At 33.4% G+C, this 24,081-nt stretch overlaps 1 protein-coding gene across 1 annotated transcript in view; it reads right to left on the bottom strand.

The window, feature by feature from the left end:
* LOC149411869 (neuronal acetylcholine receptor subunit alpha-2-like) overlaps positions 1-24,038 on the bottom strand; it is a 63,428-nt gene extending 39,390 nt beyond the window's left edge. Inside the window, exons 1-7 of the mRNA XM_089646232.1 lie at positions 23,815-24,038; positions 17,935-18,126; positions 17,263-17,394; positions 14,057-14,230; positions 12,640-12,839; positions 4,620-4,726; positions 3,138-3,381 (exon numbers count right to left, since the gene is read on the bottom strand). Coding sequence (XP_089502358.1) covers positions 3,138-3,381; positions 4,620-4,726; positions 12,640-12,839; positions 14,057-14,230; positions 17,263-17,394; positions 17,935-18,126; positions 23,815-23,920 — 1,155 coding nt within the window. The 5' untranslated portion in view covers positions 23,921-24,038. The remainder of the gene's footprint in view (positions 1-3,137; positions 3,382-4,619; positions 4,727-12,639; positions 12,840-14,056; positions 14,231-17,262; positions 17,395-17,934; positions 18,127-23,814) is intronic.
* Positions 24,039-24,081: the final 43 nt, after the last annotated feature.

The raw sequence follows: 24,081 nt of genomic DNA, 5'->3' as shown, positions 1-24,081 counted from the left end.
ACATGTAAAATCGGACAAGTGGTGTCAGTTGCGCATCAGAATTCGTAGTGATAACTAATATCAGACAGGGCGATTATACATATATTTGTGAAGTGAAATCAACCAAAACTCCTGGAGACGTGTGATAATCATCAACGGGTGAGTCCATCTTTCCTGCATTCCAATCTGGGCTTATCTTGTGCTCCAGAAGCCCAGATTTATACCTTTTTGACTATTGCACTGTCCATCGGGTTTGTCGGATGCATACAATCGTCCCATAACCTAGCATTCGGTGTAGTTTGGGACTGGTCCTTTGGGCGTGTGGCATAGGGCTTTGCTCACCTCTAAAAATATAGTGGAGTCGCAGCTTCGCGACACCAGTGTTTTTTTCTTCAGTTGAGTGGTTTCCGTTTCAGTCTGTATTTGGTGTTAGTGTACGATCTATTTCTGATCTCCCTATTTTTGAAATCGAGCTTTTTATTTGAGTTTTGAATGAGAGTGGGATTTTGCTGTAGAGTTTAGTTCAATAGTATAGGAAGCTTTTTTGCCCAAATTGTGTATTTGTAGTTGCTTGTTGGAAATGTTTTGACCCTGAGATCTAGTGTTTATAATATATGTGTAAGTTGTTATTTCTTGTGTTTTGTATTTATGAATATAACGGAATGGGTTTTGTTTTAGAATAGAGATGTTTAAGTGACATGATGCTAGGTTTGTTGAAGATTTATTAAATTGATGACGTATTCGCGCATGAAAGGAAATGTCGTGGAAGATCCAAGAAGACAGAGTATGATCAAGTTATGACAAGTGATTATGGTTATGGTAACAGGAGAATATGTTTGAGAGTGAATTTGCAGATAAAGTTTTCTAAACTCGGAAAAAAATCGGAACAAAGCAGAAAATTTACCAATGAGATGATTGCATCTTTGGGTGATAACTTATCAACTAAATAGAATAATTTCGTAATGGAAGTATCACATGGTCAAGTCAATGCCATTGAGCACCGACATTCTGAAAAAGGTGGCGATTGTTATTGATATTAGTACTTACTTTACCGCAAGCAATATCAATAAACAATTTATTGTACCATTTTAAACAGTGACTTAGCCACATTACTGACATTCTTATCACGCGCCGATGCTTGTACTCTAGTTGACCTTATTGCAACAAGGGCGCCACGTCAAAACCATTCATAAAAGTTTTTTTTTAATGTGCTTAAACAATGCAAATTAGTATTAATGTGCGAGGGTCAATCAGAAAGCAAGGTTACAAAATTTACTCAGGATCAAAAAATGCTTACATTTAATTGAAATTCACAAATATATTAAACTATTTTTACACGTAATTGCCGTTGAGATCGAGGTATTTCTGCAGTTGGGGCACCAGTTTTGGTATGCCAGTTTCATAGACCTCCGTCGCTAGATCTTTCAACCACTTTTTCACAGCTTCCTCGACCTTATGGTGGTTTGGAAAAATTTTTCACACCCAAAAACTCCTTCAGTTTAAAGGGGTAGGGATGGATGATAATATCCCATCCAAACGATGTCAGAAGCTCCTGTAAAACTCATGCGGTGTGGAGCCTGGCATTGTCATGCAGAAGGCTGACTCCTCGTGTCAGCATTCCCCTTCTGCTTTTTTCAATGGCTTTTCTGAGTTTTACGGTATTGCAGTAAGCCTCTGCATTAAAGATAGTCCCTTTGGGCATACAATCTATGAAAGGGACCCCTTTACCGGCTCAAAAAACAGATGCCACGATTTTTTCGGCTGAATGGGTCGTCCTTAATTTTTTGGTTGCCAGAAAATATGAATGACGCACCTGAAGTGATTGTCTTTTGGATTATTTGGTGAAGTGTAGTACATCTCATTTCCCGAAAAGATTCTACCTCCTGTTCAAAATAATCCAAATATTGACACTGTTCTCGGACGGACAAGTGGAATCGGGAGTGCGCCACGATCTATCCGTCGAAAGATTTTACTGTGACTGAACAAAATGGCAGAAAAATACGAGGATCAAACAAACTGGCTGTTAAGATCCCTTACACGCTAGGTGCGCCAACTTGAACAATACAATCCCCGAACTCAGAAGCCCTTCTAACCTTATTTTCTGTATGGCCCTCGTATGTTAGTATGTTAATATTATTTGAAAAAAAAATACAGTGTGTGGCAAGCCTACGCACGACGGAAGTGAAACTTTTAGTATTCTTCTCTCTCTTTATCATTTCATATTATTATTATTCAGAATGCTATACATTATAGTTTTAAAAAGCATAAATTTATTTATAGGCGTGTTGTTAACAAATGAACGTTTAACTAGATTCCTAATATTGACATATTTATAAGTAGCATGTGATAAAAAAAAATTAAAAGTTATAAAAATATGGGATTCGAACCCGTGTCCTGCATAACGAGTGTCGAACGCTCTGCCTCTAGACCGCGAGGAGAGATATCTCGGGCGACGAGAACCGCGTATACTCCTATCACATAACGTCTCGTTAGCGCTTTATATAGGGTCAAATCGAAGATATATCGGCAGTGTCAAGTCATATCTGTCGTTTTTCAAAATATTTCCGTATATTTGTCCGTTTTGGAAAAGATCTATCGTGTTTTAACAGTATCATACCCGTATGAAGTCTGAATTTGAAAAACATTTCTAAATTTTGAAAAACTCACTTACGGCTGTGTTTTTTACTAAAAAAAACTTGTCACGCACGTCTGCGAGGGTAATTAGTCGCGTTATCGGCCTTGATTAGTAATTTTAATGATTCAAAATAATAATAATTAATCAAAATACCGAGCGACTCTACCGGCTCGATTTGTAAGCTGTATTTTGACCAAAATATCATATAGTCAAAATATCTAAAAGTCGCAGCACGAGAGCATTTTATTACTTTTCCTTTTATTAAAATTATCACAAAAAGAAAAAAAAAATAGTTAAAGCGGGGATCGAACCTCGGTTCTTCACGACGAGAGTCGGGCGCTCTGCCTCTAGACCGCGAAGCTGAGTTTGGAGAGTGACTTAAACTAGGTATATAATATTAGCTAGGCTCCTATAGCGAAATGATCACGGTTTTTCGTGACGGTCCTCGAAAATGCATAACGCGCGTGAAGAAGTTTCACTTCAAAAAAATGAAAGAAATTAATTTCTCTTTGTTTGCTCTTACCATTTCCTGTATGACCAGGGATGTTATCTCCTTATGCAAGTCCACCAGAGACATGGTGCTATCTTGGGCCCAGAAGCCGATCTTAATCGAGCACGTGTGCTGGTCGTGCGGCCAGTGTGAAAGGCGCGTGCTCGGCGCACACCATGTTCGCAGATGCACGGACTCGACGCGCAACACGAAGCCATCCGTGTCGACAGTCACGCGCTGGTTGGGGTCGCTTTTTAGCATGTTAACCTCTAACGAACTGGAAAACATAATCAAAATATTAAAAATAAGCCCATTGTCACTCGCCCGCAAATACAGGTAATATTATTTGAAACTTATTAGTAATTATGTAACGGAATACAATCTCTATTTTCGATTATTTAACTTAATCAATTTTTATTTGAAGGGTATAACCATTAATTTAATATATTATTAAAGAAGAATATAATATGCATAAATCTAAACAAAACAAGAAACAGAATAATACAAATAATTGACAAAAATTCCATAGTAATTAGGTCCCAATTGCCGAGTAGCTAAAGGCTTTCTCCCGGTAAAACAGTGATCCTGAGTTTGATTTCTAGTTGAGACCGTTAACATTTTTTTATTTTAATGGGTCTTGTTCTGTTTCGTATTTTGTTTAGATTTATTGGTACTATCTTCTTCTTCAATAATTAAATTATTAATCATCGAAGAGACCAATCACTTTGTTACTTGAGAATGTACCTACTTACCTAAATGAAAGTTTTATTTTTAAACGCTTTATGAGAGTACTAGAGCAAACCCATGAAAAATCACGGGATGTTATTATTGTAGGATTCGTAAAGCTGAAAGTCTTCATAAAATAATATTTTACTAGGGATAATGCTTATAGAAAAATAATTAGTGACCCTCATAAATTAACCATTTGAATTACTTCTACTGAACTTTGTAAAAATCAACCTGTTAAAAATTTTGTTTACCATACTACATATATCTACTTTCAATTTTCGTTGTGCCATCTAAGTTGTGCCACTAAGTTGTGCCATCTCTTGGGCCGGCTTATAGCCAATTTCAAAGATAAAAAATTGTTTTGACTTTACGAAATTAACTTTTCGTGTTTATACTCGTACGTTCCTGCATTCCTTCACCCAATTACCTGTTCCTGTCTGACAGTGAGGAGTACCTACTACTTAAGTAACTTTGCAACAGTGTATTATACATTTCCAGTCTGTTAAGAAAACCTGAGCAGTGAACATAGAAAGTGCTTCCTTAGAGCGTTTAATTCGAGTTGATTAAGTAAGCTTGTGCAGCGATCTCCCACAGTGTCCTTCAATGCCGATTTGCAATAAAACTTACACCAAAGACCAAGGGTAAAGACCAGAATCCCTGTCAAATTCTAACTATAAACCACAGTTTTAGTTGCTTCAAATATTATTTACAGGCCATAATAAAACCACATATTGATTTGCGACTCCATTTCGTTAAAGAAAAATTAAGTTTTATTTGTGTACTTACTCGTATACCATCAACTCTGGATTCCAAATGTCCTTGTGGTTTAAAATTATTTCCGAAATATTGTTGTACAGCGTCTTGTTGAAACGGAGCTTGGGGTCGACCCATCCCTGAAAACCAGATTATTTAAAAAAAATACCTGTATTGTCATCTGAAATCAAATAAAACCCACGGAAAATTGTCGTTAACTCCTTGAGGTACGAACTTTTTTTTCTTATTTTTTACCCTTTTTTTAATCAATTGATGTAACTTATAATAACGAGGAAAAAATATTTAAAAAAAAATTGGACTGAAGGCTTTTCAGGAATGAGGTGGTCAAAATTTTATACCACAGTACACATGGGAAAAAAATATTAGGTTCAAATCAAAAGTTTATTAGAAATAAAAAAAGGCCATTTTATATGACTAATTGTGGAAATTTTCAAAACAGTTTTTATCTTTTTTTACACAAAGGGGTACTTTGCAAACACAACATATCCAGTTGGAACGTATGGGCCTGTCTTTTGTACTACAATTCGCACAACGACGTGAAGTAGTATGTTCTGGCCGGTGGGCGCTATTTTTCAGACGTATTTCAGGGTCCACGTAAGGTTTATGTCTCTTAATTTCCACCACCTCCGATGTGGACCCACGCTTTTTGGTGCATTTCAGCTCCTCTTCAGCCAAAAGTCCTCTGTAAACTTGCCTCCTGAAATCTTTGAGCCTCAATGGATTGTCTTTGTCAGCCTTACCCAACTTGCAGAGCTCTGTGTAAACAATGTAAGAATTTACAATTGTTGCATCTAAAAAGTGGAAAAATAAACGATGCCACCATTTTTTAGACTTTCTGTTTATCGAGTAAACCGCCTTCTTTTGATCAAACTTGTCCACATAATTCATGCAGTTGTTATAATTATTTAGAGCCAACGGACATGGCACCCTTGTGATCTCACCAGTTTTCTCTTTACGGTTGACATGCATGGCATCCTTTGGGTTGTGAAAGTTTTAAAAGAGGTGTACAGCTCTTCTATCTCTCCATTTTATCATGGAAATTCCTGTATCACTCACGTACCAGTCATATTCACCTCTTTTTAGGTTTTTATCATCCTTCATCTTAGGCAAATATTTTCTGGTTGATTGGACAGTTCCACATGAGCGAATATTCATATCTTTCAGCTGTTTTTGTAGGGGGTAGCAATTAAAATAATTATCAAAGTAAACTGTGTAGTTACGACCTTGAATAGATTGACAAAAATTTAAGACAACTCTTGGCCCTAAGTTAGACTCAGCGTAGTCACCAATTTTTCCTGTGTATATTTCAAATTTTAAGTTGTATCCATTTTCTGCACACATCATCCAGATCTTATAGCCTCTTTTAATGGGTTTTTTGGGCATGTATTGCTTCAATGTGCTGCGGCCTTTGAATTTGACCATGCTTTCGTCAATTGCCAAAGTAGGTGATGGCTTGTAATTTCGATCAAAGGTGTCTGACAAGCAGTTCAACAAAGGCCTTATTTTATATAATTTATCGAAATTAAGTTGACCTCTAGCAGGCATCAATGAATTGTCATTGAGATGAAGGTTTGACAACAGCCAGCCAAACCTATGGACTGTCATAAATCTTGAAATATAGGGGTCGTGTAAATCAGGGGACGATGACCAATAGTCTCTATAACTGGGGGATTTTTTAATTCCCATTACTAAATTTAGTGCAATGAATTTTTTAATTTCCTGAACGGTTGTGGGTTGGTGATTTTTCCCGACTTGTTGTGCGTATAGATTGGTCTGGAAGCAGATATTTTCAATCAAACTAGGAGTCCAAAATTTCAGAAAAATTTCCAAAGGTGTGGGATTTTCCATCGTAAGAAAGTCATTATGTAGTCCTGTTTCTTCACGGAATTCACCAGGGAGGGCGGTATTGAACGTACGGCTCTATTTAGGCACGACTATAATCGCAGGTATGACAGGTGTAGATGCAGTTGTGCCTGGAACAGCAGCGGTGGATGACAAAACGGACATTGAGATATATAAGGACTATACTGGGCAGATGGAGAAGACGATACTGGTCGGTTACGCGTACGCGAAAGATGAACATCAAAAGTAGATGGTGATTGTGAACCAGAAGGGCTGGATGTGCCTGCTATAGGGTGATCGAGTGTGGTAGATGAAGAAGACGCCGGGATTTGTTTCCTCACACAAGATAGAGGCAGTTCATCATCATCATCGTCCGAAGAGGCGCTAACTGTGACATTTGCTAGATGCTCCTCCTGTATATCCTCTTCCTCATTGTCTGAGCACCCATAACAACTGTCATCATCAGAAGGTATCTCTTCTAAAAGTATTCCTGCGATTTCTTCTTGGCGAAGACCTTTCTTCGGCATGGTGTATCTGTAAAATTATAAAATCAGAATAACCATGTTGTAAGACTAAAAAAATTACCTCAAGTACGGTGGTCGAAAAGCAAAACCACCAAAAAATTTCGATTTTACAAAAAAATACTATATTTATAGACATTTCTTATTGATAATTCAACAAATGAAATACAAGGGCACTAGAATTCATAAGAAATGGGCAAAAATTCGAAATACATACCGTTATATTTCACTTTAAAGTCGGAGATCACAAAAAACCACAATTCGCTGGCAATTGTCAAACACATAACCAAACCGTGCAAAGCCACCTATTATCGGTATTGGAAACTAAATAGTAGAGAATCTATGTCTCACATGGCATTTAAAAAACTTGTCAATAGATGGCCGTTTTAGCATAATTATTTATTTTCAAGGTGGCCGAATTTTGAAACCACAGTACTTCAAAGAGTTAAGAGGAAGCTACAAGCCAAAAATGTGTATATTCTTGGTATACCTGATATCGTAGGTAATAGGCATTAAAATCGCTTGACAAACGGACTCTAGAAACGATTTCAAGCACAAAACTGGTTTTTATTTATATTTTTGTAAATAATTTTATAAGAAAGCAAAAAATTTAATCAACTGAAACTGTCCCAGATAATTTTAGCTATTATACTTTTTTAAAGTTGTTTCCTTTATGTGTTCATACATTTCTATTAAAAAAATATATTTTTTAGTAGTATACATTTATATTTTTTATTGAGTATTTTATCTTTTTATTTGTATTCTACTCAAGCGAAACGATACGAAAACCTTCAATTTATCTAAAGCATATTTTTTGGTATTCATAATGTACACCAATTCAATTAAATCATAATTCAGAACGAAAACTTCTATTGAAATCGCTGTAGCCGAGTTAAGTGACCAAGGCGATACTGATAGTATCTATCACAGTTGAAAATCTTGGGCAGAAATCAACATTTTCGAATCCCAAGGAAAGACGATGTGGAAGGCGGAAAAATTAATAATCAAATAATTATATATACATATTCAATTTTCATTTGATTTTTTTAACAACTTTTGAAGGTTTTACTGATCAATGTAATATATAGAAGAAAACATAATACTAATAAATCAACAAAGAAACAGAACAAGATAACGGTCTCAACTGGGAATCGAACTCAGGATTTCTCGCTTACCGAGACAACGTCTTTAACCACTCAACCATTGGGACCTAATTATTGTACGTAATTTTTTATGATCTCATATATCAAATGAACAAATTCATCATGCGACCATTTTTCCCATATTTTTAGCATATCCGATTTTCAATTATATTGGATACCTAATGACTTTTTCTTAAAGTCAAAATGAATATTTAATAATGATTGGACAAATTTTATTTTTATTTACTTTTGTATGATAATTAGGTCCCTATGGTAGAGAAGTAAAAGTCGTTGTCCCGGTGAGACAAAAATCCAGGATTTGATTCCTAGTTCAGACCTTTTTTATTTTTCTATGTCTTGTTCTTCTTCATGTTTCGTTAATATTTATAGGTATTATCTTCTTCTTCAATATATATATATTTATATGTGTGTGGGTGTATTTATATGATTTTAAAAACGATTAAAAACCCAACATTCCTAAAGGTTCAAGCAGGCTACAACGTCATTTTAACAAGTAAAATGCTACCGGCTAATACGGCTGTCACATACGTTGACCGGCGTGACGTCAAGAACGCCATATTCAAGAACTCAAAGGAATATTTCGTTTTAGCAGCAAATCAAAAATTGCACAATGTAAATAAAAAAAAAATTAAAAAAGAAAATATATTCGTCGTCATATTAATAAAATTATTTTTTTCTTTGATTTTTTTCATCTACAGTAAACGGTTAAAATATCAAATTTTGCCTTCAAATTTAAAAAGATTATTTCATTCCATTATTTAATATATCTTTCGCTTGCCAACCCATTAACAAGTAGGTACGTTATCTGGCTGATTCGATTTTGGCTTGGATATTTGCCAGAAATTTCATGTCCGACATACAAGGCCGGGGATCTCTCTTAACAGGAATCTGCAGTATGGCTGTTTCGAATTATTGCATTTTGTCTATCCACTTGATGTATTGCACTTTCAGTCTATCAGATCTGTTGACACTGCTTTTAAAAGTGCTTGATTTATTATTGTTTCAGAGAAATTTATTATTGCGTAAATGAAATTGTAAAAAAAAACTAACTTTTTTGCTGGAGAAGTATCCGAAAGAGACATTGTTTTCAATATAATGGAGATCTCTAATCTAGTTTATAACATGCGGATTTAAACAGATGAACTCTTAGAAATTCCTAAAACAAATATAACATTCGTATAAAGAAATTTCAAATCCTTAGCTACTAAAATATACAGAAACCTACCAAACAAAACTAGACAATTAAAAAGCTAAACAAATTTAAATCTTGATTTAAAATTGGGTCATCAATAAAAGTCGTGTAATAATTAGTCAACTCATACAAATCAAAATTAAAAACAGGATTTGATTTGCTATTTCGGTAGATGTTACTTTTGAAGCTGTCATTTTTTTAAAACAATGCTTCAACAACGCATTGAAATTATTAAAATTCACTTGAGTGAATCAAATGCAAATCATCTTGAGTGATGAGGCCCATTTCCACCTCGGTGGCTTCGTCAACAATCAAAATTGTCGCATCTGGTTCTCGGAAAACCCAAGAGTTATTGTTGAAAAGCCTCTCTATCCTTAACGTGTGACTGTTTGGTGCGGTTTATGGTCCGGCGGAGTCATTGGACTTTACTTTTAGAAAATGAGACTGGAGCAACGGTTACGGTGAATAGATCGCTATCGAGAAATGATTAATGATTTTTTATGGCCGGAATTGGATGGTATTGATCTGGACAACGTTTAATTTCAACAAGACGGCGAATACGTGCCACACAAACAACGAAACCATTGATCTTTTACGATTGAATATCAAAATTAACCTCATTGAAAAATGTACCTATCGTTATTATAAAATATTTGCAAACTAGCCTGTCTTGACACAAGATATCTCTAGGGAGACAGGCACAGAAAAAGACATGTGTAAACCCTACTATGTAGATATACTAAATAAATAAACACATTAATAAATATTGCGATCTTCCCAACTGAGATTTTGCAATTAATTAATGTTATCGCTTGAGGAAAGATTTCTAAGGCAAGTATGATTTTTTTAACTTTGTGGTCGTGTTCTTGAAACCTAAACATTTTTTTTTTTGCATTTTGTGTTTTCAGTACCTTTGAAAACGATTTTTTTTTAAATATCAAAATTGTTTAACTTAGTTTATTTGACATTTGAACAGCCCTTATGATTAAAAAATAGAACCCACTTTGCTCACAAACATATTTCAAATAAAAATAGTATAACATTGACAATGTTTTTAGCGAATTTACGTGATAACCATTTATTAAAACACACAATTTTTGCAAGCCAATGGCACAACATGCGTCCAGCAATCACACGATATGCTTTAAATATTATTTTTGAAGTACCTAATAGAACACGGATAAAATTGGCTTGCATTTTTCAAATTTGGGGTTGAACGTTTATCGGCTTTTTTAACACATAAAGGAGTGACGCTAAAAACACAATATGCGCAGATGGAAAATAAAACGCCCGACCAAAGTACCGGCAATGTATTGTGTGTCGAACTGACAATGTCGGGAAAATCATAGCGCGCTCATCAGTTTACTCTGTCCGTTTTGAAACGGCAATTTTCATTTACTTTCGATGGAAAACGTTTTCCAAGCGTAACGTGAATACTATGAAAATATTGGAACCGTTACCAAAAATCTGTTATAGAGAACTGGTTCGTAAAAATGTACAATATTGCTTGCCATAAATTGATCAAGTTATAAAAATATTATTTTTGTTTTTCATGTTTAGCAGTTACTTTGTGATGTGACATTAAAATTTAAAATAAAACCGACACTTTTTAACCCTTAGGATACGACTAACTACAATAGCAGTACAGTTTAATCATGACTACCTTCAGGTGCACTCAAAGATATTAGAAGAACGAGATATGCTATGTTGGCCGCCGGACCGTAGCCGGAGTACTACCTAATTAGAGTACTTTGAATATTATCGGGACGTGTACGCACAGAAATCTGTTCTATGTATTAGTGCGGATACCTTAGCGTCAGCCAAGGTGTGCAGTAGTATTGGTGAAAAAAACCGGCGACACTGGGCAAAACAATTCCACACAGTATGAACTGCTCATAGCACATCTCGTTCTTCTAATATCTTTGGGTGCACTGCAATGTGCATTGTAAAGAACTACGTTTTAGAATTTTTGAACGCATTTCAATATTGTCCATGAAAAGTCCTAAGTAAAACGTTGTAGATGCCTAATTTTCAATATTATATCTGGCTTAGAGATATTTAAAAAATATTATCCGTCTTTTAAGGGTTTTAAATTTTTATATCTAATTTCGACCAGGTTTCGCGACAACCGTATCTTCATCAGGGCAGTACAATACTTTACTAAAATGTACTGCAGCACGTGTATTATTATATATAATGCTGAACTGCATTACAGTGGGTTAGAAACAGTAGCGGTAGGTTGAGGATTGGGAAGAGAGTGCTCTTTGTCAATTTATAGGCAACCATTTTCGTATAGGACTAACAGCAAAAGACAGTATAACACATGTTGTAGTAGATTTAGGCATTATGCCGTGACGAAGCTACGGTATGTGGCCAAACTTGGTCGGCATAAGGTGTACGAAATATTAGTGGTGTTTAATCAGTTATTGTTTTATTTTCTGGTACTAGATTATTAACGTACATATTTTGCAATTGTCATACTCTAGAAAAAATTTGACCAAATTAAATATCTAGTAATCATATTAACCATAACTTCAGATCGACACATCTTATCAAACAAATCATAAATAAACTCCTCAAAACAATGAAAATTTTCCTAAACTTAAAAAAAAAATATATATATATATATTTTGAACTTAGTGAATCCATAACATAGTATGAAATAATTAAGGATAATAAATTATTATAAGCAATTAATAGTCGCCTGTAATATCAATATAAATTGAAAATATCTTTAAATATATTTGTTAGGGGAGGAAAAACAAACTCAGCCATCGGTTATTTATAAATCAAACAGAAAACAATCTTAAAGATAATACTTAAAAAAACATAGAATGACACAGACTAAACATTAAAAATGTTTGACGTCATCTGTACATAAAAACTCTACAAGACTACATTTTTTACATTTTTTTTTCATTAAACTCGGACTCAAATGATAATTAATAGACCAGGTGCTAGACAAACATAAAAAATCCGACCGTAAACACAAGCTTAAGATAAAGAGACAACAAATACCAGGCAATAAAACCTTTCAACAATCTTTCACTTGATACGAAAAATGAGGAAAACAAAAAAAAATTCAGAAACAAAATTAAATGATGGATCAAAGAACAAAAAATGTGTAACGTAATGTAATTGAATCAATAAAATAATTATAAAAAACTTTACTTAAAGTTCAGCCCTCTGTCATTGCGCAAGCGATAATTTCATAATTTTACTTTGTGAAAAATTTGATTATTCGTAGCCCGTCAATACTTGTCTTTCATAAATAAAAAAATCCGTAATTTGGGAAAAGTATAAAATTGGTTTACCGTTATCAGACTTCCATGTGTTGTCATCTGAGACTTAGCTACATCGTACTTGACGCTCTTTATCTTGAAGTGTGCGAATATTATCGTCTGAAGTTCGTTTACTGTAATAGGCCTTATGTAGGGATCGTAATCCTTTAGAAGATCGGCTCTCAACTGACCTGTGATGGTCAGATTCGGTTTGATGACGACCACTGAGGAATCTAGCAGATGGAAATATAAATATTTACTCAACTATATAAAGAGGGTTTTTCGTCATCATCTCGATAACTATCCTTTATAATACATAAATAAATATTCTAAATAGGTAGAAAATTTGGCTAATTTATCCGATATGTTAAAAATATACATATCTTATATTCATAGGTTCGTTTAACGAATAGTAAGCTCGGACTTAATAAATAAATAAAAAATTTAAATCGTAAATCGAATATAGGCGTTATCCTGCGGATAGTGTTTTCGATAGCATATCGAGAAGATGGTGAAATATCCCTTAACGCCGACATAATAATAAATAGCTGATAAAAAAAGAGAATCAATACAAATTTTTTAATTCGTATCACTTCCAAAAATATTGAAATATTGTTAGAAAAGGAGATAAAACCATGTATCTCACTGAAGTAACGGAGACTGATAGATACTGCTAGTACGTACCGCCCACCCTGGTGACATATCACCAATCGAAACTACGCTTAAAATGGATTTAGCAGTATTTTGTGGCCATGTCAGAATAGCCATGCACTTCCCAGTCTCCTCTACCTTCCCACCCACCTGCTTCCCTTCCCCACACAATTCAATCTCATAACATACTGAACAATAAGTTAGGTTAGGTTAGGTTTTCTAAGCGGTAATTTGTTTATTAATTATTACACTTGCGTCAATACGTTATGGCCCAATCAACATTAGTTTCTAACTAGGCAGTGCCTGTTTTAAGAAACTAATGGATTTAGTTTTTCTTTGTTGATACGTAACTAATTTCAAAGAGTAAATTTAAAAAAATGTGTTAAAATTTATACCAAAGACAGAAAAAGAAAGGAAAATATGAAAAGAAAAAAATATTAAAAAAACTAAATAAATAGGTGTTACTTTAATATTTCTGATTACTTTACTATTTAATTACTTTGCACTTATTACATTAATATTTCTTATACAATAAAATATTTCACAATTTATCAAAAGTGATGTAAACACAATAATTATGCCCCGGCAAGGCAAGGGTCTTGGGTTTGAGTCCTAAATGTGACCCTATCTTTATATGATTTTCCTGTTTAGTTCTAATTTTCGCTTAGGAATCGCTTATATTGTCTTAAATAATTGGGCTAAAATATAAATTTAAACATTTTTTGTAGTGAAATTAGTTTAGTAATGACCAAAAAACATGGATCTAGGATAACATTTTATATTTTTACGCCATACTCACCAGGAAGCGTCACATTTTCATTTTCAGAACCCGGTTTGGGACAGTCATAAAGGACCTTGAGGTCAACCCCATACCACGAAGCAAAGCTGAAATAATTTACTTCAATGGGGACTGGGTCTCTGTAAATAATGATGGCCAGTTCTTGACCTTCTATTCCAAATTCTACGACCCCATCTATAAAAATGATTAACAGAACGATTTATTAGAAACCAATATTTTAAAACAACATTTTATTTATTTATGACGTATGATATTATAGCCTTCTTGTAACTAAATTCAGTGAGGTTGAACACAATAACTATTTTTGATAAATTATTGCCAACTGCATGTCATCATGTACAAGCGATTGTCTAAATGACTCAGCCCTGATATATATGTTATGCAAAATTAAAAATAATTTTTCATCGAGTATTTATAATCGGGACGTGGAAGGAAACTAGGCCAATAAATAAGGGCTGTCTGTAATCAATTTACAATTATCAAAATAAAAGTCAAATCAGAAGCAGGTATTTCATCTAAGGGTTTTAGTAATTTTAATTATTTCTTGTTTTAATGGTTGTAATGAATGGTTTTTATTTGTAGACCGTGTAAATATATCTCAAAAATATATGCCGAATATTTCCAATGGAATAAGAATTTTTTTTAGAATTAAGGGGACCAGATAGATGAAATATATTCGTCTTTACTTCATAATATAAAATATAAAATTATAAAAACAGAAGAATATAAAATTCTGCCATTACAAAGAATGATGCCAAGCATTTTTAAACTTGTATTTGTTACTATATTAATGCAAGAAAGAAAATTTAATTTAGAATGAGAAATAATGCCAAGATCATTTATTTCACTGTCATTACGTACATACATTTATATAAAATTTATAAACATCCAAATTAAATTTAACAATATAGAACGGGCTCAGCACAAATTACTTAAGTACATACATTTAAAGCTCAAATATCCGATTAAATACATTAATTATGTCAGTTTGTTGAATCAAATGCACCTAAAAACGCTGTCTGACAGGAGAATTATGTCAGACCTGGCTGTGTTACAAAGATTAATACATAACTTAATTTTCAGCCCTGCCATCGTCGCCACTATAAAATTTTATATACCGACTAGAAACACAACACAAAATTCAAACATTCTTCTGTAATGCATACACAACCAACTATCAGACACACTCACTAACCTGTAGGATGCGTGATCTAGGCAATAAGTTTGGAGGTACCATTGATATATTTAATGAAACTATTTATAGAATTAAGCGTAATCTCTGTCACAGTATTATTTTGTGTTTTCTTAGATCTATTTTATACCTACTTTATAATGTATTATATCTACATACTGTTTTCATCATCATCATCTTCTTTCTTTTACAGATATTCTCTGCACACTTCATCATGTATCACTTTTATGTAAAAGCCTTTTTGGCGTATACATAAATAAATACATAAAATGAAACTTGTTAGAAATTTCCTTTAACGATCAAATCCAGTACCGGTTCGTGACTTTTGGGTGTACTAGAGTGCTAATATTACAAAAATGGCATTATTGATGTTGACGGACAAAATGAAATATCCTGACATTCTTCATTAAAAAAAAAAAACGAATTGCCATTTTTTGTAATATTAGCACTCTAGTACAGCCAAAAGTCACGTCACTGAGCAAATCAAATTGACATTAGTCATAAGTGCTGGTTTAACTCTGAACGTTATATACATAATAACTTGTAATCATTGAATTTATTATATTTATTACGCATCAGCGGTTAACCAACGGAATGCAAGTTTTTTATCAACTTATTCTGTACGGAAACTGCAAGTATCGGTATTCCACTGATAGCTTTGTGGTAACTTCTTCCTCTTTGGCATTTCACAACAAACAGTTAAGTCATTGAATGCTTTGAGTTACTGAAGCAGTTCAGTTTGTCAATTTGTCTTATGATATTTAAGACTGATTTTTGCGTGAGGGATTATATTACTCAGAGCCAACTTACGGTGAGGTTGGCCAAGTCTGACTCGTCGAACAATAATTTTTTTAAAATTTTATTTGATTTTTCTTTATTCCATTTTAGTTTATTACAGTCGTCAAGAATGTTCAGACCACCAAGATAAGCACATGCCCGTGTTGTGGTGGTGGTATATAGAGACACTCATTCGGCATTCATAGCTTTAATTTTTAAGAAATTTAGCATTAATTATTGAAAAAATAATTTATTCGGTAAGAAGGTAAAAACAATTAAATTAGCAAAATCACTTGAAACATGTTTATTGTATTATTGATCCAAACTCAACATGGCACATGTTTCTACAGTAGAGTGTGTCATGTTCGTTCTACGATCTGTCAATACAAGATAATAGCGATTAAAAAATCTTTTTACTATCGCTAAAAACACCATTAATCGCTTTGATTAGCGAAAATATCGTTAAGGCGATGCCATACGTAGTAATGCAAAATCATGTGTTTTTGGTTTGAAAATTTGGTCGCCTAGAAATATTTCAGATGCTTTAATTAAATACTGCGAGTAGAATACATCTTGGTCTTTGAAATAATCGAGTATTTTTGATAAATCTTTTTATAAGCCCAGAAAAAAATAATGTAAAGGCCTATGAAAACTGCTTTAAAGTTCAAAATCTCCTACTTGCGAAACCATTTTCGGTTATGATTTTATTGTATAATGTGGCAAATTAAGTTATTTATAAAATGATCGAAAACAAATTAAATATTTATGCCTGAACATCCACAAAATAAAATTAAAGGCACTTTTTGGCCATGTTTTTTTCTTGCATAAATCAAAACAAGCGGATGGTGTTAAGCGGGAATTTAAACCTTATCGCCATCTACGTAAGGGTTGTTATTGATAGCGGCTCAATTTAAAATATTTCACAACGTAGTGCATCGCCTTAATGTTATAAATGGGTGTCTCTAGTTATATGTTAAGTACATTAAAAGAATATATCAAGTATGAAATATGAAATAAATAAGAAATTAAAAGAAATATAAAAAGTGTACACTATAAAATAAAATATGGAGTAAAGAGTTTAGGTGAATATAAGAAGTATACAATTTATAAAAAAAAAATTGAACCATCTCAAAATTATTATTATTGAAAAAATCTTCTTCATAACATTGAACATTTACAAAAACCTAGATACATTTCTTGAATTCATATATCAATGTTTGTAGAGTTATCTACTTACCATTTGATACTTTGATCCAAAATGCCGAAAATCTCAATGAAGACACAATTGAAGGTGTAGGAACAGAGACCTTGCCGAATTTTTTCCTCATACGACGGAGCTCTGAATAAGTGTTTCCACCGGCTCCGACAACTGAAATCGAATATATTTATATATATATTTTTAAATCTTGTCTAGAAGATGACAAACACTTTAAATAAAGAATAACGGAAAACTTATTATCTAGGTACATTAAACTAGATAGTTTAAAACCAAATGAGTAGATGGTTAAATCGTAAGGAGCAACTAAAAGAAAATTAATTGATATTCCTAATCCAGGTTAAGATTGATGGAAGAAGTGTTAGAGAATTACGTTGCACGTAATGGCTTCACACCCTAGGAGACTAGTTGTTTCGGACTGTAACCTGAAAAATGAGAAACTGGCTTGGTCTAAGTCAACTTTACCTTTTTACCAAAAGAAGTAGAAAAATCACAGTCGCACAAAACTTTCGCCGAAAGTAATGTGTATTCTTGCAGTGCTTCCGAGAACAAATGCCACAATATTGTCGAATCTAATTTAGAATACCTGATGTTGGAATCTTATGCAGTTTACCCGCAGTAAAATTAATTTATAAGTGGCGTAAAAAAATAACAACACAAATTTACGCAAACAATTGTATGACGAAGACTTACCAATTTCATACACGGAATCGGAAATTGAAGGAAAGGGAGTGGAAGAAAGCAAGATGTGTCCATCTCTTTGACCTTTAATGGCCAAGTGCATCTCAAACTTCACCCCAGGAGACCTGTGGCCTTCTTCAACCTTGAAGAACTCCACGTAATCGTTTCCAGTCCTGCAGAAATAAGGCTTGCATTTTGCCTCCACTGAAAATAATTCTCTTTTAATTTACAATAAAATACCTAAGACAATAATAATTTTAGTACACTACAATGGCACTGCTTCCGAAGAATTTAAAGAGCGATTTAATAGGTCTCAATGCGAGGAATAATCGTTGGAGTTGTAAGATTTATCAGGTTTGTTTGAAATTTCGCAAAAGAATGTTACCAATGTTGAGTCGGGCCATTTCAGGAATAAAAATAATAGAATAATATGTATGAGACGATGTATGAATGTGAATGAGACAAGGATTGTGGGCCAAGACCGAGTTCTTTTGCGGTTTCTCCCCTCTGTACATCAATAGCGCTCTGTGGGGTCTATGCGCGATCAGAATACACGTCATTTCCTCCTTCAATGGGAAATGTAAATTGTCAATTGCTTCAGTAAATAATCAATTAGCGATTGACAATCGCATCAACGACGTTTAACACATGTGAATCATCTTCACATCCACATCTATATTTTAAAAAGAGACCACAATGTATGTAGAAACAAAAATCAAATAACTAAGTATTACCGAAACATTATCTTCCTCGTCTTTGTCAGTTGCAAACAGCCTCATAACAATCTTTAAAACATATTAAGATATATAAACATATATTATTATTTATGCAGCCAATTCCCCCATTACTCGCATCCTTCAAACATTCAACTCAATTCAAACAAGCAGAAATACCGATATATTTTTGATTCTCTCCCTCTATTTAAGAAAAACTTTTTAAGCACACTGAATTCGTACATATAACACACACATCCACACACACACACATGCACACGTACACACACACAAACACTCACTCACACCTCTCTCCTTCCCTAACGTACTAACTAACTTAACTTAAGTAAAATGTATAATATACCACATATGTATATGATGGCATTGGTACCAATTATTGTATTATTAGTCCAACTTTGTAACCATTGTCCTTAATATAATTATGTGTTGTTGTTTTCTGCAATAAAAATTTTTTAAAAAATAAATTTAAAATATATGAGGATGCTGTAGATCTACTGGCTCTTGGCATTTAAAATTCTTGCGAGGGCGTATCAACTGAAAATAATACTAAATTGACCAGGCTATTGGGATGTAGATGGTTTCATACGAGTACATTGAAAGCCCACTAAAGAAGGGAAAATCACTGAATAGGTAATAATATAAACCATCAAATAGTATATTTGAATGCAAACCAATGTCGCCGCTAATTTGGTTCATTTTGACCATTATATCGACACAGCTAATCACCATTGTGTCTTCTGTCTCTCTTACACTGCCTGACGAAACTATTTGCCACCCTTCTTCTACTTTCTGAATTTAGGATAAAAAAACACTCCCTCATCTCATTTCATGTGCTCTTCGTTATTCATATTCATTCATAATAATAGATTTATAATTTTATTAGAATAGTTGTTCGTGCCCATCAATGTAATATTAATCATTGAAGATGAAGATAAACAAATAAATCTAAAAGAAACAAGGAACAAAACAGGACCCATAAAAATATTAATAATTGAAGATGAAAATAAACTTATAAATCTAAATGAAACAAGATACAGAACAGGACCCATAAAAATATTAATCATTGAAGATGAAGATAAACTAATAAATCTAAATGAAACAAGGAACAGAACAGGACCCATAAAAATATTAATCATTGAAGATGAAGATAAACTAATAAATCTAAAAGAAACAAGGAACAGAACAGGACCCATAAAAATATTAATCATTGAAGATGAAGATAAACTAATAAATCTAAATGAAACAAGAAACAGAACAGGACCCATAAAAATAAAAATAAATAAATTGAAAAATTAATTATTTAAAATTTTTAAAAATAGATGTGAAATAATAAGGTTCCCATGGATGAGTTGATTGAGGCGTTATCTCTGTAAGACAACGATCCTGGGTTCGATTCCTAGATGCGACCGTTACCTTGTTATTTTTATGTGTCTTGTTCTGTTTAATGTTTGGTTTAAATTGATTAGTATTATCTTTTCTTAAATGATTAATACACACATATTATATATGTTATTTTTTTTAATGAAATTTTTATATTTAAATAATAAGAATACAACGAAAAATATGTAAAATTTTCTACCCTCCCGATATAGTCAGGTGTTTCTTCAGCAAAATCGTTTGTTGACAAAGCAACTGGGGTAGAAAAATTACCTAGATTCTTACACTTCCTTGAACATTAGGTCTTTTCGTTTCTTTTCATGTTTAAGAAGTGAGAAAATAATGTTTGAGGGAGATATGACAAGAGCAGAAGAAAAAAGGAGGTGTCGAGTCAGGAGGAAGAAAATTCAAAGGCTGACAACTGCAGATACATTTTTTTATTATCTTTTTAACGCTTTATTTCACTTTACCTACTTATGTACTTTCGTAAACAAGTTTCAAATTTATTTAATTTAGTTGAGGTAATAAGTTTTTTATTAAATAGTGAAATCCAACAAACGAGACTATATTATATTATTCCAATCAACGTAGCAATATCTTCTAAAGTACCTGTAAACAGAAATTATATTCTAAAATTTTCTTATTATTCTACAAGGTGAAATCAAATATTGAACATTTTTAACATAGCCAGTTTTAGTTCAGGATTGAAATGGTCAATTCAATGATTCAGTAATCGGTCGAATGAAGAAAACCAGTGTAAAAAGACAGATTTGTCCGGTATCTAAATCCTTTCTGCCTACCTCTGTGGTAAATTTGCGGGACGGTTAGTTAGTTAGCTATAATAATTTTATAGTTTAAATAAATCAACGGACCACTTAACCGCAAATTGGTCCATAAAGGACCAAACCGTCTTGAAATCAGTGCGTTCAGCATTTGAACTTAATATCTACTACTGTTGAATATATCCCCACCACTGGACAAAAAAACCCTATAAGTGCTATTATATTGATTTGAAGGGAAACTTCTCCAATTTATTTTCGACACCTGGTCACGGACAGTCCACGAAAATTGATTTTTTGCTGAAGAAAGAATTTCGTAATTTAAAAAAGTGTTATTGTATTGTATATTATTTAACATCCCTAAAATCAAAACGAACTGAAAAAAATCGTATCTGACATTTAAAACGGTGAATTTGATGTATTTAACACATCACCTCACATTTTCAAACCTTGAATCAATAAATAACATTCACACAATCATATTACTCTACACAGACCAGATCCGTTCCCTTTCCCTCCCTCCCACTATTCTGTCTTCACAGGCCATTGTAATTCTGTTTTTTATAATCACTTGTACGTAAGTGAAAATCTATTCATAGTTCAATTACATATTTGTTTACAATACCTTATAAATGATTGGAAACTGTTGGTTTTTCCAATAAAATAAAATAAATTTGAGGTTACTTGGGGCACACAAATACGCGCCTAACACATTTCTACATTTTTGTCTCTTCAGTGTCCCCACAAAGCCACTAGTGACAAGCCAGAATTATATTGTGGCTAGGAACGGGATTCGATTCCCGAGAGTGATATTACTTATCAGACCATTTAACATGTCCTCACACAAACGATATATTGTTTTGTTGATTTACTGCTTATGGTGATCCTCATTCTGTTCTATGGCATTATCTATTCACTTGTTACTGATTAGCTTCTTGAGCCTCGCGTCCAATAGCGTAAATTTATAATTTTCTCATATTTAATCAATCAAAAACCAAAGTTCCTCTAAAATCACAATATTTCTAAGTAGTAACTTTAATACCTACCTAATTAATTTTAAACAAAATATTTAATGAAACTTTTTTTTAAATTCTAATAAGGGATTATACAATTTGTCCAGAAAATCCTCACTATCTCAAAGACAATTCTTTTTCAAACATTCTTCAGCCTGGTAGGAAACATTATATTGAAAAAAATGCTAATAAGAAAGTATAAATAACACGAGGATTTTACATTCGAAAAAAAATCTTTACACAAACAAATTTACATAGAAGCTAAACGCAAAACAGTTATGTTAGACCAGGACTTCGCTACGCTCAGTCAAAAGATAAGATTTATCCTGTTCATATCCTGTATATGATGAAATTTAACACATATTTAACCATTTTTTAGTACAACATTGCACAAAACGCACTGCGGCTGGCGTTTTTACTTTATTCTAATAGCCTACCTGTAGCCATGTATCTGTACCGAGGTTAACAATTTACACAAGTTATTTACTGATAACCACAAACATTTTCCTATCTACCATATAGACCCTACTGATCGAACATACACCGTTTTATTGTGTGACAATAAAACCCAAATAAATTAATAAACAGAAATTCATATTTCTAATCTAAGGGGGCAAACATTCAGCGTTGTGACAAAAATTGTAGAAAGAATACAATTTGTGATGGACCATTTAATAATTTAAATGTTTCCGATATAAATACAAGACGGTGACAAACTTGCATGTACATGCATAACCATCATGCATAACCGAGTTTAATAAAACACATACACGTTAGGGTTTGCATGTACAATTTCCTATAAACTCTCAGTTAAAGGTAGTTACAGCTAAGTGACGGTGTTTTGTAGGACATTTTCCTAATCTGCTGTGCACTGTATCGCCAACAATGGACGACGACGATGTGATAGCTGTACTTGGCTTAATACTTGTAACAAAGAAAAGGACAAGAAAAAGAGATCGCACTGAGTGGTGTAAACACTGGCTTTTGAAAAGAAAACAGTTCTCTCATATAAATTTTATGAATGAACTGAGATTTACATCCACTACCACAGAATATTGGACACTGAGAACTGAGAATGACTGAGAACTGTGCATTCAAGCATGACCGGCCGCCACACACGCTCGGTTATGCATGCGCGCAAACATAACCGAGCGGCAAAAAATATCTATTTTGGTATTTCTTAGGTTGCATGTACATGCATCGATAACTGTTCAGTTTTTTACATACACACTAGGGTTTGCATGATGGTTATGCATGTACATGCATAACCATCATGCAAACCCTAACGTGTATGGCTACCATTATGGCCTCCGTGGTCAAGGGTAAGGCGCTCGACTATCAAGCTAGAGGACGTGGGATGAAATCCGGCGACAACAATTTTTTTTTTATAATTTGTGTTATTTCACATTTTACTTGTTTAAAATATTTGCGTCATGTTTCAGAATGGAAGATACTGGTGTAAGACCACCATTCAGAATTAAAACCTTGCTTGAAATAGCTATTGCCATGTTTGGTAATCAGAACTGAATAGCCTGGTACTTCCCCACCATCCTCTTCCCCATCTCCTTCCTCCTCCACACTACTTTCGGACTCGCAACGTACTCCGATTGTGGATGAAATAGTCTCACTGGCTCAAGACGGTTGGGAGCAGTTGGGACTCTTGTGCGGTTTCACATTTGAAATACCGCCTCCGAACATGAAACCCTAGTGAAGAAGACTGTGAAAACTATGACGTTATTCTTATTCATTTTCTTTAATTATATGTTTCATGGTGACAAACTCTTCTCTTACAATTTAACCGGATTTTGTTGATAATATTTATTTAAAACTAAAAGGAATTACTTAAAATGAAACTAAAATAATGTGGAAACAATTATTTGGAAATGAGCGAACAAAAATAATGTTCAGGTAAAAGTTATTCATTCTGTTGATAAATCAAAAAAGTACTAATGAATAAATTATTACAAGATATTGTTTAAGACTACTTACATTGCTTGTCAGTATAATTGTATTCCGCTTTTCCAAAATCCCACAAACAAACGAAAATCAAAACAATTTTGACTGTATCCCACATTTTGAGTATGTAAAAAGTCATTCACAGGTCAACACTTTTATACTTGGCGTCACTTAAAACACTGTACTGTATTTAAAAGAAAATATTAGCATCATTGACAGCAATGATTAGCACTCATCAGATGCCTAATGTGAATGTGAAAATTGTTTGGAATTGAAATAATGGAATTTTTCATTACATTT

This window comes from Hesperophylax consimilis, chromosome 24 (assembly GCF_061612785.1).
Source record: "Hesperophylax consimilis isolate HC1 chromosome 24, BYU_Hcon_1.0, whole genome shotgun sequence".
Classification (NCBI taxonomy): Eukaryota; Metazoa; Arthropoda; class Insecta; order Trichoptera; family Limnephilidae; genus Hesperophylax; species Hesperophylax consimilis.
Note: the sequence above shows the minus strand (reverse complement) of the source record. Positions and strands in the feature narration are given on the sequence as shown.